General features: G+C 37.8%; 1 protein-coding gene across 1 annotated transcript in view; it reads left to right on the forward strand.

Annotated features, from left to right (window-relative positions):
* CDH8 (cadherin 8) overlaps nucleotides 1-19,749 on the forward strand; it is a 200,962-nt gene that overhangs the window by 142,767 nt on the left and 38,446 nt on the right. The window contains exon 9 of the mRNA XM_005300574.4: nucleotides 15,978-16,099. Coding sequence (XP_005300631.1) covers nucleotides 15,978-16,099 — 122 coding nt within the window. The remainder of the gene's footprint in view (nucleotides 1-15,977; nucleotides 16,100-19,749) is intronic.

Here is a 19,749-nt window from a genome sequence, read left to right on the forward strand (position 1 = left end):
GAGGTGAGACTAGATGATCATAATGGTCCCTTCTGACCTTAAAGTCTATGATTCTATGATTTGGTTTCCATCCACATTTCTTACTTGCTTTTATCAGAATGCTTGGTGTTCTCGATCAATACGAAGGCAGCAGAACACAATGGGTGGTGTTTCTCTTTCCTCTTCGACTGGGAGACTACTGAGCTATCTCTGTAAAGATATATTTTTTTTCCCATTGGCTCCACCTCTTGCAGGTTTCCTCTTTTACTTCAACCTCACTTCTACCAGTGACAAATTCCACCACGGCTTGAGCTTCTCCTGCTATTTTCTCTCTTCCATAGATGAAAGGATTTGTTTTTTCTAACATGGTGCAGCTATGTTAAAAAACACAAGAAAACCTCCCACTCTTGCTCTAGCATGGGTGCAGCAACACCTTTAGGGTATGTGTCTACACTGAATTGGAGGTTTCACTGCAGCACAGGTTGGCATACCCAGGCTAGTGTTAATCTAACTAGCTCAGCTAAAAATAGCAATCAAGACAGCCTAAGCTTCAGGATGGGCTATACAAGCCTGCTCGGAATTCTACCTGAGCTGCAGTCCCACCTATGACTTAAGTGGAAACATACTCTTTTTGCTGACCTAGTGCTCCTAGCGCCAGGCCCAAGCTCAGAAGGCGGCCCATAACACTCTCTTCCACCCCTCTCTCAGTGCTGCACAAGCTTCCAAGCAGCAGGATCCGGCATGGGAGCTCAGAACCCAAGGGGCCCTGGGAGCTGTAGTTCCTTGGCAGCTCCCTGCCCAGAGAGCCTGCCCTGGAGCAGGGAAGGAACTACATTTCCCAGCATTCCCTTGGCCACTATCAACAGGAAAGGGAGGGGGAGCGAGTGGGGAAGGTGAGATCCCAGGCGCTGCAGCTTGCTGTGAAGGGAGAGCTGGCTGCTAGAAGGGAGTGGCAGTGTGAGTGGGGAACAAGTATGCCCAAGGAGTAGAAGATACCACCCTCAGAAGATTTCCCCAGACTGGGTTAGGGATGCTGGTGTGACCTCGCCTGGCAGCCCCCAAAGAAGGAACTGGGTGGAATGAATGGACACTGCACCTCTCTATCTGAAGTCTAGCAAGGGAGGCATGTTGATTTTGACAAAAAATCATTTTGGGGACAAAAGGGTAAAGAATAGTTCCAAAAAATGTCAACACATTATATTCTGACATTTTCAGAATGCATTTTGTTATTTTCTTAAGACTTTGCATTTTGATTTTTTTTATTTTATTGTATTATGTATTATAAATTTAAAAAGTCAAACTTTAAATTAAACATTTTAATCAATCCTGGATGGATGGAAATTCATTTGTGGAGAGTGTTCAAATTGTGGGTTTTTTTTCCATATTGGAATAAAAACAAATTTTGAAAATTCAGAATCCTCCATGAAAGAATTTTCCTTCTCTTCACAGCTCTACTTTTTAAACTAATATTAAGCTTATTAGTTGGATTACCAAATATTGATAATGAAATTGTTTAGCGATGCTTGAGAAAGTAAAATATTCATTTTAGCTAAGAAGTGATCTGAAATAAATAGCTCATGAACCAAGCTTATTTGAAAAAAGATTATTTTCTGACACAGTAAAGTAGAAATCACCGTCACTCATTTCTGCGTAAAATTAAGTAACATCATTTTTGCAGTACAATACAGTTATCGTAACAATCATATTAATATTCCTGATGATGTTTGGCAAAGTACCACAACTAGTATAAATTCTGATGGATCATTAGTCAAAGCACTAGATGAGAAAATAGAAGAGATATTGAAATGAAAATGGTGATGTGACTACAAAAATGTTTTCCAGACATAGAACATAGGAATCTCGAGGACAAAACTATGGCATGTAACCAAAAAAGTCAATTAACCATACTTGCTGCATCCTTTAGAAATAAAGAAATATGGGGCAATTTTTTCCCTTTCTGTCACCTAGTGGAAAAAATCCATAAATCCAAAAGGCATAAATCCAAAAAGACTCTGTATGATTTACCATGAATATAAATACAATTATGAATCATCACACAGTGCATTCTATGTTAAACTATCTTTATTATATATTACAGCTGGGCTTTTTAGGATGCAGGGACACAAGTTAAAAAGGAAGAAAGATATGTAGTAAAAATATTCTTCATATTAATGTTTGGTGCATTCAGCAAACACAAAGAATCATAGAACTGGATGAGACCTCAAGAGGTCATCTAGTCCAGTCCCTGCACTCAAGGCAGGACTAAGTATTATCTTGACCATCCCTGACAGGTGTTTGTCCAACCTGCTCTTAAAAATCCCCAATGATGGAAATTCCAGAACCTCCCTAGGCAATTTATTCCAGTGCTTAACCACTCTGACAGTTAGGAAGTTTTTCCTAATGTCCAACCTAAATCGCCCTTGCTGAAATTTAAGCCCATCGCTTCTTGTCCTATCCTCAGAGGTTAAGAAGAACAATTTTTCTCCCTCCTCCTTGTAACAACCTTTTATGTACTTGAAAACTACATTTTAGTGTCATGAATTCTTTTGTTAATACTTTTAATTTCTTAATTTTATTTTGTCTTTTATTGTAAAACTACTATTGACATTATTAAGAATAATTATAATGTTTTAGGGAATTACTTTGGTATACTATGTAATTATCTTTCATTTAGGGCTGAATAAATTTCAGTAAAATTTAAAAAGGAAAGAAGCATCAGAGAAGGTTTAAACAGGAACTCAGAACTGCTTAACCTTTTCACCAGACACTTTCTTTTCTGAGCAGCATGATAGAAATTATATAACCCATAATTTTTGCTCTACCTGAATTTACTAAGCTAGGTTTCTTGTTTATTTGGTCATAACTACAGGCTAGAGGCTTACCTTTTATAGACCACAAAGCAAGTGCTGGAGGTCCTTGAGGCGTTGTTTGATCACATGATCCTGGCTCTCCTTGCTTCCGTCTACTAAATTGCACTAAAAGATGCACTAAAATGCATTGCCTACTTTCCAAAGTCTGTATTGCTTTCCATGTGAGCAATTGATGTATTTACCTCAGGAATTCCTCTGAGGGGAAGTGGCCCACATGGATGCTAATGGGAGTGGAAAACAATCCACTCCCTGTGTAAAGATGAGAGAAGAAACACATGACAGATTACGTAGTCACATTGTTAGAAAGGTGCTCACCTATTATAGTTAGGAGTGTAGTATAAAAGCCTATATAGAATGGAATAGAGATCTCAATAGTAAGATGTGCTCCATACTTTGAGAACTGGAATGCAAACAGGCAGGTGAGGGCACTGAAGAGAAGGGAATAAGTGGGCAAGGAAATTATGTTTCCAGTTATCTGGTAAGGAAAAATCACAAGACAACTATAAAAATGAATGCTTAGCTGAAGGAAAAAAAATGCAAGAAGCATACTTTGTAGGAGGTGGTACCATACCTAATGGGGAGAGTGATTGGATCAGCTGCCTAAGAACCATCATCCCTGGTTTCAGAAGTTTATGGAGCCATGTTAGTCTGTAAAGCTCTACATTTTGCAAAAATCTGATTTTGCTAAAGAACTTTGAAGACTGACAACACTGATCAAAATTTACACTATAAAAATGGGCATAAAGGGGACGGATTGTTTGAGAGAAAGGGATAGCATATAAGGTGTTATGAGACCCAGAAATGATAGGGACTAAAATAAGTACAAATGCGAGCAGGTTTGTTAGCTAAAGGACTGAATGTGCTTGACTGATTTGTGAATTGCCACAAAAGAAATGGAGGAAAGTACAAACTGACAATATTTCATTATTGCATTAGCAAAATAAAGGTGAGACTGAAGTGAAGCGGGTTCCTAAACTAGACAATTGCCAAATGGGCATTTGCACCTTGGATTTTATGATTTCTGAAGGATCTCTCCCCCCCAAAGAACAGTAGTGCAGAGTACTCGGCTATTTTGATGTGAGTACACTTATTATTCTGGGCAATATGTGATCCAGTACCTTGAAAATTGTGTGTGGTTGACTGCAGGCCATAGCTTGGGAATGGAACAGGGTGGAGATATATCTATAATTGAACACCATGATAGTCAGTCTCCCTGGAACACTTTTGTGGATAGAATGTCCATCTTAAATAATGAAGCTATTCAGAGGAGCATACTGTGAGTTTTAACAAAGGTAGTTGTGGGCGAGAAGTTACAGTACCTTCATGTTTAGAGGTAAAGGGGCAGATTTTCCCAAGTGCTCAACATGCACAGTTGAGAATAATGGGAACTGCCAGGTGCTGAGCATATTTTAAAATCTGCCCACTTATTAAATAAATAAATACAAGACACATATTTTATAATAATTTTAGATGTAAAAAGTTTTACTGAAATGTTTTGGGTCAGTTTTCTTCTGGGTTATTTATTTTGTTATTCATTAAATGATTTTTAAATTAAAAATTTAAAACATCCCAGACACCAAAGGTGTCATCAATAAAATTTATTTAGTATTGCTGCTATTCATTATACAATTTCAAAGCTAATTATAATTGATAAGAAGTTGTTTTGTATGAGTCAATATTTTATTGCATTTTTAATATGCATGATACACAATCACCATATTAACATTGTAATTGCTCTGAACTGTGGGCTTGATTCCTGACTGTGCTACTCCAACTTTATACTACTGAAGCTCCATTGATTAACATGGAGTTACTCCAACCTAAAACAGGAGCAACACAATGGTGACTCAAGCCCTGTGAATTTACCTGCTAGATGTTTTGTGACTGGCGCCTTAATCTCTTTATCCTATAGAGTAGATTTGTTCTAGTGCTTTTATTATGTGTTTGTTTCAAGTCATATAATGGTGCCACATTATTTTCTGGAAATAACTCATGGTAATGTGTAGAAATAAGAACCCATTACTTCCTAACAATGATTATGATATTGCATATAGCCTCTGAAATTATAAGAAATGCATCAAAGTGCTTATGTTGCTGTGTGCTGGTAGCATTGTCATCCAAGTCTGTTCCAAATTAAGTTTACAACACACATTGCGTAAAGACAAACTTACCACTTCTGGGGTTTGGATTTATCAAATCACAGCCAAAGGTGTCTCCTAAATCCCAGCTGTTCTTTGGATTCCCTGAAATATCTCCCTGTCTCTTACTTCCATCTGACCTGTAGGGACATCTCTTTCACATACTGGGAGAGTTAACAAGTGGCAGCTGCCACAAGGATTGAGCGGAAATTACTAAGAAGCCGTAAACAGATTCTAACTCCAGTTAACAGAAAGGCTCACAGAATACAATACCTACAACCTCAATGGCAGGAGGCTTTTTCTGATCAAGGGGAAAGAAAGGGGTCATAGCTCCTTGATGTGTTCCCTTCCTCCTTTGGGTTGGGGAAGCAGGAGATGGGGGCATCACCCGAGCTGAGGGCAGGTTGAAGAGATTCAGGTTTGCCATTTCCCCCCTGCCCTGTCCTGCTTGATGGAGATCTCTCTCCTGTCCAGACCAGCAGCTCCCACTTTCTCACCCATGGAATCAGTGTAGGACTGGTGTTTTTTGGTCTGATGTGAGCATTGTTCTAATTGCGGTTTTCAGGACTGGGAAGGAATTTCTCCCTCAGTACTGAGATTGGGTGGGAATGGGATTGGAGTTCATCTTCTCCATAGAAGCTCCAGGACCTGTTTGGGTAATTCAGGAGGTACAGTTCACGCTGTCACAACTTAGCAGGTAATCGATGTCCAGTGCAGATAGTCAGTCCAAAGGTGGCCTGGTTTCCTGGTAAACAGGAGTCAGAAGTGGACCTAGGGGAAGGCAGCCCCTAAAGAAGCTGTGAATGGGGTTGGGGCTCCTAATGTCTGGCACAGCAGAGTCAGCCCTTAGCCCTCATGCAAGGAGACAGAGGTGGGATTCCAGCAGTGGGCTGGGATCAAGTTTGGAGGGGTGGAGAACTGACAGCAGCCCTCCCCAAATAGGTGGGAATGAGCGAGGAAGGAAAGTGATCTACACTGTATGAGTTATTGCCAGATAATTCCCAGATTTGTATGTAATGTGGTACTAGGATGGAAGGGTTGCTGGGAGAATGTTTGTTCCATACATTTTTTTAAGTATGTGCAGTGGGAGTTACAACAAAAGCAGGATCTTTTTAAAAAAGATTTCCAAAAGCTTGACACTGAGATAGCAGGTTGCAATACAGTTATCCAAGGAGGTATACTGGTAATTTATTTTGAATTATCTATTTGTTTACTCATATTGATGTGTCACATATATCTTGGTTATGAGTCGCAATGAATATGAAGCTCACTGTAGTCAAAATGAAATATACAGAACAATAGTTTCTAGGGACTTTGCTATGTTTGCAATCAGAGAGTTCTGCAAAGAAACAAACACCCCTAATTACTGCTCAGCAGATTTGAAGGGCACTAACAAAATGGATTTCTTAATTCACAGAGGATCAGAGGTAATTACACAGTAACTATTTACTAGGTTGCTGAATAACTGCAAAGTAATGCAATACACAGCTTAATTACAGGAAAAGTAGCAAAGAGGTTGCATATAAATACTGAGCTACATTCTGCCCTGAGATATTCAAACTCACATCTCTTTGACTCCAAGAGGAGTGCGTGTGTATATCTGTACAGAATACGCTGGTTTAATTTTTAAATATTGTGGATCTGATTGTGAGCTGGTGTAAATCCGTGACGATCCATTGAAATTAATGGAGCTGATTTACGCCAGCTGAGAATACTGTTATATTTTCAAAGAAATTAAATTGGACAATACAATATCAAGAGTAAGGACTAAATCAAACTTCCTTTGAAGTTAGTAGAAAGACTCTCATTGACTTAAAAGAGAGCTGAATCAGGCCTTAAAGGAAAAATAAAAAGTATGTGAAAGATATAATCCATTAATGTTACACCAGGAAAGGGAGGTATACAGGATGGGTAGAATATCAGCAATAAAATTAATCTGCTTGGTCATGTAACTTTAGGGTATTTACATTTCTGTGTAATTTTGCAGAGCTAAGGATACAGCTTTCAAAAATGTATTCAGCAACTTCCAAAGACTTCTGTGTTGTCGAAAGTTACAACTGCACATCTGCACGAGATTGCTGAAGTACTACATGTGTTCACTGTATGGATGCGAGACATGGACGCTTAAAAAAGGCACTGAGAAATGACTTATAGTATTTGAGTTTTGATGTTATGGAATAATTTTTAAAATTAGCTAGGTAACTAAAACTATGAAAAAATGAGGTGATGAGAAGGATGAAATTAAAAAGAACACAATTGCTTGAGACCCTAGGTCAGAGAATAACATATTTTTGTGAACATGCAGGTTGAGTGCAGAGTGACTTAAATTCAGCACTTATACTATCAGGCAAGATTGCAGTTAAAGAAAGAGAACCAACTATGTCAGAAACATCTCCAGATGGACTGGTATCCAAAGGAGAGTGGATGTTTTACAACTCTGTCAGGACTGTGAAAGATGGAAGGTGGTGGCTGATAACTTCCATATCAGATATGTCACTTGAAGAAGAAGAAGAAGAAGAAGAGGAAATCCGTATTTCATAATAGTGCTGGGCCAAATTCAGCAATTGTTATGCTTTACAAAACTCAAGCAAAAATTGAAGTTGCTGAGATTTTTGCCTGAACACAAGCCTGAAGGATATGGCACTAATTAATTAAAATCTTCTGGAGCAGCTTGCATTTTCCACGTCTAAAATTTCTCAAATTCTTCTTATATCAGCAGTGAAAAGAATGGGTGTGAGGAAGGTAAAGTGAAGAAAAAGTATTAGGTACTGTTCCATCATCATTCACAAGTCTTGTACACTGCTTAGCTGACATCGGCCTGTCTTAGGGTATGTCTATGATAGAGTTGGAAAGTGTAGCTGCGCCGAATACGAATCTGTCTGAGACCATAGATACCGTTCTTGGGGTGGCTAGCTCATCCTGCTGCTTGCACTGCCACAGTTGCACTTTTTTTTTTTTTGCACACTCACAATGCTAGCACAGGTATGCCTCATTAAACTGAAATTAACACCTTCCAGCTCCTATGTAAACATTAACCACGTTACTAGTAGAGCTGGCAGCTGGATCCTGTGAAGAAAAATGTTAGTTACAAAGTAAGTTACCCTTAAAACATAACCCATCCACCCTGCTGGAACTGCTTTCACTAAAAGCCAAGGCTACTCCCGCAGCCCAACTCTGCCTCACTTATCAGCCAGGAAATAATGCTGTCCCTGACATACCACTATCAGGGTTGACACAGGTTTGGCAAGAATCTGGGATATGTGGTGGTGATGAGGAACAGAAGGGAGAATATTTTATCTAGTGAGCATCACTGGGAAATATTTGAAAAAGTCAACAGTTAAAAAAAATTGGCATCATGTCAATGTGTTATTATAAATAGAAAATTTAAAATAAGTTTGCTTTTGAGTTATTTATCTCCTTCACCTGGAAAATGACTAAAGGACCTATTGGGAGCAGACAATGCTTTCAATCACCCTTATTTTTCCCCACAAAGAATGATTTAAGGGACAGGCTCAAAAAATGTGCTCAGCATTCTTCTTTTCCACATACTCTCTCCAATCTGTATTCCGATAATACATCTCTTCAGGTGTGCTGAAGGTAAATACCATTGGAACATTAATTGGGAACCAATGTTCTTTTTCCTGAACAGCATGTTCTAGCAGCCTTTTCCCTATGTGCTGGTACACTTACACTGATTCATGGTGATTCCTCAATGCCAGTATCTCCCCATACTTTTCAAATAGGGAATCTTTTCCTGTAGTATTAATCCTTCAAAAATTACCACTCCTTAATATGACTTTTTTTTCAATTCAGAATTCATTGTGGTCCATTATTTTTAATAGGAAAGTTGTAGACTGATAGGTCTTAACCTTAATTAGTTCAAAGTTAGTCTCAGGTGGGGAATTATGCAGTACTTAAGACAAATGGACACATACTCTATGCTGTAATATTTCCACAGTTGGAACGTACCATCTAAATAAAAATTCAGCTTCATAATTGCATCCCTCTTTATCAAGATTTGCTCTGTCAGTTTTATTTGGCAAAGAGTTGTTATCGGGTGCAGTGTTATACAGATAAAGGAATACACAGAGTGGGGAGTGTAAAGTCAAACAGAATAAATTTATCATATGTGTAGATTATCTTCTGAGACCCATCAGATACAATCATAATAAGGTGTAGGAAACAATCTGTTAAATACAACTTGTTGAGCTTGAAAAAATAGATATGTGAAACAAACTCTGTTTCTGGTGTTTGTTTTGTTTTGAGGGAGTTGTTTGTTTATTCATTAATCAGTAGTTTAGATTTAGTGTGTTTTTGATTTCTCTATTAGAACTGGAACGTCTCTCGGTTCTCCTATTTCTAATTTCAAATCTTATTATACTTGAAAGTTCACTGAGCCAGAGAAGTATGAAATAGCCATTTCCAAGCTACAGGATGACACAAAGCTTGTAGTTTTCCAGGATTCTACTTTGTATTTAGATATTGCTTGATTTTAGTTAAAAACAACACAGCTTACTACTATTTAAGCAGAACAGCAATGTAATTTCTGATCGTCTATTTAAACAAAGAAAAATAGACTTGGATAAAGGAAATATTAAAGTGTACATCTCTATGCATTAAATTCGGACTTTCAATGAAGGCTGCTGTTCCAGTAGTGGGGGAATCCTTGGCTAGTCCCTTTATGGCAGCTTTACAGCTGCTTTGCACTACTCTGTAAGTTACATAGTGAAGGCTGAAAACTTGGCTTATAATGCTTCAGAGGGAATAATAACTCATGGTACTACCCACTACACTCAGAACCAAATGTTGCACTTTTAGCAAATTGCTTTTCATTGTTCATTTTGTCTTGTTGATTGTATGGTCTTCAGGACAGGGGCTGTCTTCTATTCTGTATTTTGGTTAGGTCCCTTATGTGCTCCAGAGATATAAATACTAATAAACAACAACAATAGTAATAACTGAACTGTAATATTTTAAATTCAAATGTTATATCTATTTTTTTCAAGGTGTCAGCAAACTTGTTTGGCTATAACAACCAACTCGCAGTCCTCAAATAAATCTAAAAGATCATGTTTGGAGGTTTGGAAAAGTTTGATTAGGTCATTTGGCATGTTCTGATTTTCTCATCTCTTTGTACTTTGTGTCAAATGCTGAAGCCCTTTTTAGTCCTTCCTTGAGCACGTTTGCCATTAAAATCAATGGATAGTTTGCCTGAGCAAGGACTGCCAGATTTGACCTTTATTTCCAGGTTCACGTCCAGAGAGTGCTGAAATAAAGTAACATTGCATTAAATTTCTAGTGGAACTTTTTTCAGACACATGTGGTTCAAGTAAACCTTTAAACTTATGGATCTGAACCCAGCTGAGCCTTCTCATATTTTCAGGTTCACTTATCACTAATTGATTCCTCTAGCTCCTTTATACTGTTGCATCCTTTCCTGATGTCTACCTTGTTAGACAATGGGAAGTCAGGTTGCTTTCACCAGTGCCAATTCAGAAGTGTTCAGGGTCCGCAAATCATAGGCAGCAATGGTGACTTCAGTAATTATATAGAGGCAACATGTGCATGTGTATGCACCTAATTTGCAAGTGCAGTGCAATTATTGTGATTACATGTTTGTGGCAATTGTGCCTGCAGATGACCAAGTGGGTGTGACCTTACCAGGACTGAAAATGAGGTCTTTAAGGTGTCTCTTAAAAAAGACTTGCTAAAAATGGCATTGTGGGAGTCCTTGTTCACATCATTGATATCCCTATCAATTATACTTAATTTATAAAGTCATGATTTTATTTCTTTTATTTTAAGTGACAGCCCTGCAAACTCCCTTAGGGTGTGAGAATCAAGCTGGGCCTTTAATTGTTGTGCATAATCATCATCATCAGTAATAAAACCTTTAGAAGCCAAATTAGGCCCATTGTGAAAACTGTTCTATCCCATTATCTTATGATGTTCTATGACACCAGTGCAACTTCATTGCCTTTAATAGTTTTGCACCAGAGTAACTGATTGGAACAATCCATTAGCTGCATTGGAGGAATAGCCCCCATCATACTCTGTACAGCTTTTCTAATATGTAACAGGGAATGAGGATTCTAAGAATATAGGGCTATAGCTAACAGACAGGTTTGAAGTTGAGAGTCTGATAAATGGCATACAAGTGCTTTGCCATAGAGAAAGAGGTGTACACTGGAAGTGCCAAAACAGGAATATGAAAGAAATGTTAACTATTTTATATTCATAATGTATTCATCCTAGTGTAGATCTATGTGTCTGCTTAGTATTTCTTAGTTTTTCACTATTTTAATAGTTATTTCTTCTGAATTATACTTATATAGACAGCACTATACATAAGTGAAAAGACAATGCAGTGTTTGAGGTGATAACAAGGAAGCTCAGAGTAATAATGTCAAAAATTGGTGATCAATGTAAACAATATGTAAACCTCTCTCTCTTTCTCTTAAATGACAGTTTTTTTCATTGTAGTCTGAAAAACCCAAATAGCAAGCAGGGGCTATCCCCTTGTCTGGAGATTTCCAAACCAGTTGGGTCTCTCTGTCGTGTTTAGTAAATTAATTTTTTTAATGAATTGTCATCAAGTTTCTAATTATAATATATTTAAATATAATGTTTATATTTCACTTGAAAGACAAACATTTTGGGGACAATCGCAAGGGACATGAATAATTTCTTTAGAAGCTTTTCTAATTAATTACATTTCTCTGTAATATCTTTAAAATTTGAACTGTCATTGTTTCTTTCATTTAGATAAAAGCAAATCTTTAGTGTTTAAATGTGACACTAGTGCTGAGAATTCTGAAAAGCCAATACATTCATTGTTTATGTATTATCAAGTTAAGATAAAGAAAATGTGCTTAAAATGTTTTGGCTTTGTGAATTGCATATTAACCTTTTTGAATGTGTACTTATTATCAATGCAATGTTGTTATTAATGTGATAAATTATGAAACTTTATGATTCATTGCATTTATCATGCACCTTTTGATGGAACAAGTTTATCCTGTCCAGAGACAATCGCCCCTAGAACTTTTCTTAGGCTATCTAACTCTGAGCAGCTTCAAGCATTAAGCGTTTAACAGATATTATATCTGGTAAACTCACATACCTTATATAACTAGAAATGGAATGTTCCAAGCTTTCCAATGGACACCAAGCATTTGCTTCTAACCCTGCAAGATTTGCTGATATCATAGTTTTGAATCTTTAAGTAAACACTTTTATGTTATTTCAGATAATTTTTAGAAATGTTGTGAATGTATTTAGGGTAATTTCTCTTCCTTTTGAGCAATGTACATTGAGAATCATAGTAACTAAGGCAGCTGGGGTTACAGGTGGTGGGACATAAAAGATAATCCCAGTATTTATTTTTTAAACTCCGTAAAACTTGTGTACAGTAATTCTCCCCCCTCTCCTTCATAAAATATATGGCATTTCTAGAATGGGTTGTACTGTGGTGTAGTGTAAAGGTTTTATTGACATTTGTTTGGAAATGCCTGCCTGGAGTTTATGTTTAGAGACACTTATTCAGAGGACAAAAATCCCCTCCCTGGGCTTCAAAGACCAAACTCTAGCCCAAGCTATAACATCTGCACATCTAGTTTTAGCACAGTAGCCCAACTCCCACGAGCCCGGATCTGTAGACCCAGGCTCTGTGGCTTACTGAGTGAGCTGAGGCTCACTGTGGAGATGTACTCTCTGTGGCTCAGTTTACCTGCCCTATAATGGGTATAATAATACTTGTACTTCACAGAGATGTTCTGATAATTAAATAGCATTTCTGACATCCTTAGAGATTCTTGAATAACTGGTGCTAAAAAGAGGAAATATTACTATTGTGGTGTCTGATATAGTTATTCATGAAGGTTCCATCATTATTATGAAAACCTGCCTGTTCTTTAACCTGCAATTTCCTGACAGGAACTGATTCTGCAGTACTTACTCAGGCAAAACTTCTGCTCTGGATAATTAGTTTTACCTGAGACAGGCTCTGAATTGAACTCATGTAGTAGGCAGTTCTTCAGAGTGTTGATACTTAATTGGGAAAAATGATGTAAAATAAGGTAATATAATAATAGGATGAAGTTTAATAAGGACAAATGCAAAGTACTCCACTTAAGAAGGAACAATCAGTTGTACACATACAAAATGAGAAATGATTGCCTAGGAAGAAGTACTGCAGCAGGGAATCTAAGTATCATAGTGGATCAGAAGCTGAATATGAGTCAACAGTGTAACACTTTTGCAAAAAATGCAAACATCATTCTGGGATGTATTAGCAAGAGTGTTATAAGCAGGACATGAGAAGTAATTCTTCTGCACTACTCTGCACTGATATCACCTCTAGTCTTGGGTGACACATTTTAGGAAAGATGTAAAGAAATTGGAGAAAGCCATGAGGAAAGCAACAAAAATTATTAAAGATCAAGAAAATATGACCTCAGAGGAAAGACTGAAAAAATTGGGTTTCTTTAGTCTGGAGGAGAGAAGACTGAGGGGGACATGATAATGGTTTTCAAGTACATAAAAAGTTTTTACAAGGAGGAGGGAGAATAATTATTGTGTGGCTATGCTGAAAGAAGGACAGGAGATATTTGACATGGGTTTAATCAGGCCGCAACTTTATTATTAGATGTCTGGGACTATCCGGCAGATAAAAGTGTACAGTGTAGGCAAATCCATGTTTATTCCGTAATTACCCAGGGGGCTTTTACCAGCTCCCCCTTTTTTTCCACCCAGGTCCCTCCAGCAAATCCATTGCTGGGAACTTATCATCCACTCCCCCCTCCTTGTAAGAGGGTTAAGATGAGCTATAAGAATGGGAGGTTGGCTCCCTGTCATACCAATCATAGGAGTCCCCAGCCGCTCCCCGTTCATTCCTTTAAGGAACACCTCTTTTTAAGTCCTTTTCCAAGCCATTTATCCAGTCACTGTATACCTTTCCTGTGGAGTACCTGCACTGGACATCCGCCCTACACTTAAATAATGAGTTGCAACATATAGCCTACTGCCCATCATGCCATGCATGAACAGAGCCCTTGCTGAATCCACTGTGGGGAAGGCAAAAAAAAAAACCCAACCGCACCCAAGCCAATCTGGTGGTAAAGCAAAAATTCCTTCCCAGTCCCCCTAAGAAAGAGGCGGCTAGTGTAATGCACCCCATCAGTAAAAACCTGGTATTTTACCACCTAAAAGGGAGGGCGGGTGGGTCCTGCTTCAGCCTGGTCCATGTAAAAAGGAAGGCTTCAGGTGCAGAGCTGCCCCTTTTAAACCCTACATTCCCAGAAGATGAGTCAGCGACCATGCTTTTTGCAGCAGTTTTCATCTCCCCCTCCCCCACCAGCCATAAAGTACTTTTCCCTTCATTCGGCCAGCCAGACACAGTGCTCCCCCCACCCCTCAGCCCCCTACTATCCCCCCCCGCTTAAAGGTGCAGGGCAGTCATTCTTGTTAATCTCTGCGGATAGAACAAGAAGCAATGGGTTTAAACAGGGATCGGCGACCGTTGGCATGCGGCCCGTCAGGGTAAGCACCCTGGCGGGCCGGGCTGGTTTGTTTACCTGCTGCGTCCACAGGTTAGGCCGATCGCAGCTCCCACTGGGCAGTTAAGCACTGGATTAAATTGCCTAGGGAGGTTGTGGAATCGCCATCATTGGAGGTATTTAAGAGTTAAACAGGTTAAACAAACACTTGTCAGGGATAGTGTAGATAATACTTAGTCCTGTCTTGAGAACAGGGGACTGGACTAGAAGACATATCAAAGTCCCTTCCAGTCCTACACTTCCATGATTCTATGATTCATAGCTGGATTATGAAGCTAGCATTAGGCTACTGACATACTATTATGGTTTATAACATATTTTTCTATTAACCATTTGGACAATCACTCTTTTAAATAAAAACAACAAGGAGTCTGGTGGCACCTTAAAGACTAACAGATTTATTTGGGCACAAGCTTTCGTGGGTAAAAACCTCACTTCTTCAGATGCATCTGAAGAGGTGAGGTTTTTACCCACGAAAGCTTATGCCCAAATAAATCTGTTAGTCATTAAAGTGCCACTAGACTCCTTGTTGTTTTTGTAGATACAGACTAACATGGCTACCCCCTGATATTTGAGGCTTTTAAAAAAAATCATATATTTGCTAGTTAGGGGAAATAGTCATAAGATCAGATATTCAAAGTTATTAATTGTCTCTAAAATACACACACACACACACACACTCTAATTCAGTGAGGACAATAAAATCTGTCTGTAAATTTCGGTCAAAGTAAAACTCCAATTGTTGCTTTAGCTCAGCTTTCCAAAGAGCTTAACAAGGTTATTTTGCAATGTACACTGATGAACCTTATGCAAAATAGTTTAATATTAAAAATGATGGGGCTTTATTTCAGAAAACTAAGAAGTTCATAGGCCACTTTTCTGGTCAACAATAAATGAATCAGAGTGCTTTAATAATCTCAAGTAATATCCAGTATCGTCAACGTCAAGCCTGCAACCCATCTCTCTCCCAATTCGGTCTCAACATTAATCGTATTTGCAATGAAGAAATAATAGATGTGCACTCAAAACTACTAATAGAGTAAAATGCACTGTGCTCTGCCAAAGATAAACAAAGAAATAAATCTATGTTGTTTACAGCCTTCTCTTTCCATGGTATAATGGACTTTATCAATAAAACAATACAAACTTCATCAGAGAAAAATCTAGCAATTTAGGCTGAGAAGGTCTAACGACAAATGCTGTTTGCAGTAAGGATTTATTTGCTTTTTCCTCCCTTCAGTAAATACTGACTATTCATCTTTATCTTTTGCTCCAATTATATAATCCATTGCGAAGAAAGCACCCCAATTAAGCAAAAATTGAGAATGGGCACAGTACACTTTCGACATGGAAGCGTTTATATCTTGGGCCCTTTATGGCATCAATCCCAAATGAAATATTCTTACCTTTTATGCTATGTTTTCTTCTCTTAGGGAACCACAGTCAAGTATCCCGAGTGCCTGTTGCTATCAAAGTTCTTGATGTAAATGACAACGCTCCTGAGTTTGCATCAGAGCATGAAGCCTTTTTATGTGAGAATGGGAAGCCTGGACAAGTAAATATCTCCATGTTGTTGATGCTGTGTAATTTTTGTAAATTCTCCCAGTAATCTGTCAGCAAATGTGAGTTGTATCGTATCTCCAAATTAGGTAGATTTTGTCTGGAATGTAATGTTGAGCTAATACGCCCTTTATCTCAAAATATTTGCCTTTGCAGACGTATGAGCTATTATTAGTCACCGCTTAGGAGAAACCTAATTACTTTATTTATCAAAATGATGAGGTTTGAACTAAAGATAAGTAGCTTGGGGCATGATCCTGTAAGGTGATGAGTTCCTTAAACTCCCATTGACTTCAGTAGGAGTTCAGGGAGATCAACAGCACCTAACAAGATCATGTCCTTGATTAGGAGAAAATTATGAACCTGCCTGAATCTCTGTTCAAATGTCAAACTATGGTGGGCCTAACTCAAACCGTATGTTAGGTGAAAAGAGGTCATTTAAGAAGACCTTCCCTCTTCCTGATTCTCAGCTATGATAAATATCCATCTCATGTAGTTTGGCAGTCTTTTCTGAGCAAGTTGCTTTCTTCTATTGCTCTAGAGTTCTCAGGTTTCACGTGTGTCTGGAAGCGATTTATTATGGGGCGGAAGGAGAAACCTCTGAATATATAATAAAACACCAAAGTGTATGTCACACTGGCACCAAAAGCATGGACCTTAACAATGGGTATGGATAGAGTTTTGGAAGGTTTTGGTTCAGGAATGTAGTCTCAGAGAGACACTTGGTGGGTGATGTGCATCTTGTGATTTTGGTGAAATGGACTATGGATTGAGGAAAGAAGAAGGATACACGCCAGGAAGGGATAAGAGACTTCAAAAAGGTCAGATAAATTTGGTTATGTTTAAGAAGTGGATTCTAACTTTTAGAATCTTCTTCAAAGTAAACCAAACCTCCAAGCATTTTCAAATGTGTCCTTCATTAGGCAGAAGTATAGAGAGTTAAGGGTGAGTACATCACATGCAATTTCAGTGATATGACATAACCTTACATAAAGCAATACAGAACGGATGAAATATAATCATTTTGTCCAGCTTGTGTTGTAGAAATCCACTGTTTTTCAACTACATAATTTATTCTGAGTAGTGACATTTTAATTTTAAATAAACAGCAGCTGACAGCATGACACTAGAGTTGTTAATATGACTATTCTTGTGCCTCATGTGGGTGTTAGGCGTTAAACTCACTATTTGCCAAAATATCTTACCTGACAATAGAATCAGAAATTGTTTTATTTTAGTAGTACTGTTTGAGAACCTTTTTGTGCCAAGATTTGATTTGATTGACCTTCCAGCTACTTTTTTCCCTTACTGTCACAAATGCATCATTTGAGTAGTAAACATTCTTTATAACCATTGAAAATAAGCTTATTGTAGTCTCCTTTTAGAGGGTATTTTCTTTCCAGAGAATATATTGATATTTATACTCCCAAATTTCAGAGTGGATTTTAGATCTCCATAATCTCTGTTTCCAATATTGTATTATGCTAATGATTACATCCACATCTAAGGCTCAGTGACTGTTCTCAAAATGTGAGCATGTACTAGATGTAGCTTGAAATGAGAGAGAGAGATTCTGAATTGATTTTAGTATCCATCTATCTCAGCATTTGTACCACATTAGAGTTGGGTGAAAAAAAAATCACAATTTCTTTTTTTTCCAAATTTTTAAATTAAAAAACTCAAACAGCTGATGGAAAACCAGTAACAACACTGACAAAATCACTTAAAATTTTTTCATGAACACTTTAAAATGTTATCAGAAAAATGTAACCAGCTCTATACTACCCTAATCACCGTAGTATCAGACTACCACAAACATTAGTAAGAGAAGAGACAGAGAATCCTATGAAATAGCGGATCGTCCTAATTCCCACACTGGGGCATGTGGCCCTGATTCTGCAACTTAGTCTCCATTTTTTGCCCCAGGACAGGTGCAAGTATCCACCATTGCACTGTAACTTACAGGAGCAGGGTCTAAATTAGCAGTCATACTATGCAGCACACAGCTCATTGCAAAATCTCAGCAAATACACTGGCTGTTATTTCACTTCTTTTAGTATTCTGTGTTAAAATTTTGCAAGTAAACATATGGACAAGTCAAGGTTTTCATTTTTTTTTTAAAGAAACTGAAGTTGAAATAATGCTACATCTCCAAGCCATAAGAAGGTTAACATGAGAAAGTGATGCTGTAATACGTAGTATCTAAATCCTAATTTAGCTGGGTGTTTAAAATTTTAAAGCAGCATCGTTGCATGTGAAGAAAGGGTCAATAGCTTTATGCTACATCAGTATATTTACATTTGCAGTTTAACTTAAACCTAAGTTCAAATTGAATTTGAATCACCTTAAGGGAAAAGATTACATCTGAACCTTTTACCAAACCTTATTTGCAGTCCCTAAATATATTGACTGAACCATCTATTACAGTTCAGTTTTCCAAGTGTTCTATTTTGGGTCCTGATACAATTGAGAGTGGCAAGCGCGGCTGCTGGTGACGTGACAGAATGTATTAAAACCTGTTGATGTATAATATTGCCAGATGAATTTTCTTTGCTTTTTATTCAGAATCTGTAACAGCAAAACACAAAACTCAAACCTGATAGAAAAAGTGTGTGCGCACATGTATACGTGTAGCTCTTTGTACATTTTACATACAATAGGAAAATACTAAAAATGTCTTTTTGAGGGGAAAAATCTGATTTATTGTCAAGGCATTTTCCAACTTGATGAAAAGCAGTTTTTGCCTTTAATATTATCCCTTGCTAGCTACAAAGTTCAAATTACTGTAGACCCAGCAAGCCCATAGGCCTTAGGGCCAGGCTAGTTTAAAATAGAATACAACTTTCTCAGACATTTTGTCTCTAACTTGATTCTACTTAGTTGTACTAATAGTGTGCAGTGTCAACCAGTCCCATGTGAGGGAGGGGGAAGACCATGCTACTGGTGAAGGTGGGTTCTAGCTGCATAGTCATGGAGACAATTGCAAAGACCGGGGTCCACTTCTACGTTTCTGAGAATCTGCAGGATAGTTCAGTTGTAACTCATAGTGTGCCTGCACAGCACACTTTCTGGGAAAGTTTTGTAGTCTGTGATATTCTAGTCACGGGGAGGGTTACAAATAGTAGAAACTAGACTTTAATTTTGAGAATGCCTTTCCTTCCATTTTCTACCAATGCAAAGTTTTGTAATCGCATAAAACCATACTCTATAATGCTGCTCTGCTCTGGTATGTTTTGAGTATATTAAAACTATGCTGTGCATTAAAATCATACAGAGATAGGTACATTATATTTGCAAGATTTTGCTATATACCTTTCAGTAGCATTCACTATTACTATACTGATATTCTTCTAGGAATGCTATAATTTTAGGCATCTGTGGCTTTGCAGGAATGTAATACAAGGTTGCAGAATATAACGATATGCGGTCCTCTGGGATACCTATGCTATTAATTTCAATTCAGATATGCCTGTTAGGTAAGATGTTAATTTAGTGCTCTCTTCCTTAAAACATATACATACTCAATTACATGCACAAACTTTGTTAACAGAAAATCAAGGTTGAAATTTTATGTGGAAAAATGTTGAGGAATTCAGCAACCTTAAGGGTAGCAACCTGACATATGTAAAAAGCAACAGAGGGTCC

The sequence above is a fragment of the Chrysemys picta genome, chromosome 14, assembly GCF_011386835.1.
Source record: "Chrysemys picta bellii isolate R12L10 chromosome 14, ASM1138683v2, whole genome shotgun sequence".
In the NCBI taxonomy this organism is placed as follows: Eukaryota; Metazoa; Chordata; order Testudines; family Emydidae; genus Chrysemys; species Chrysemys picta.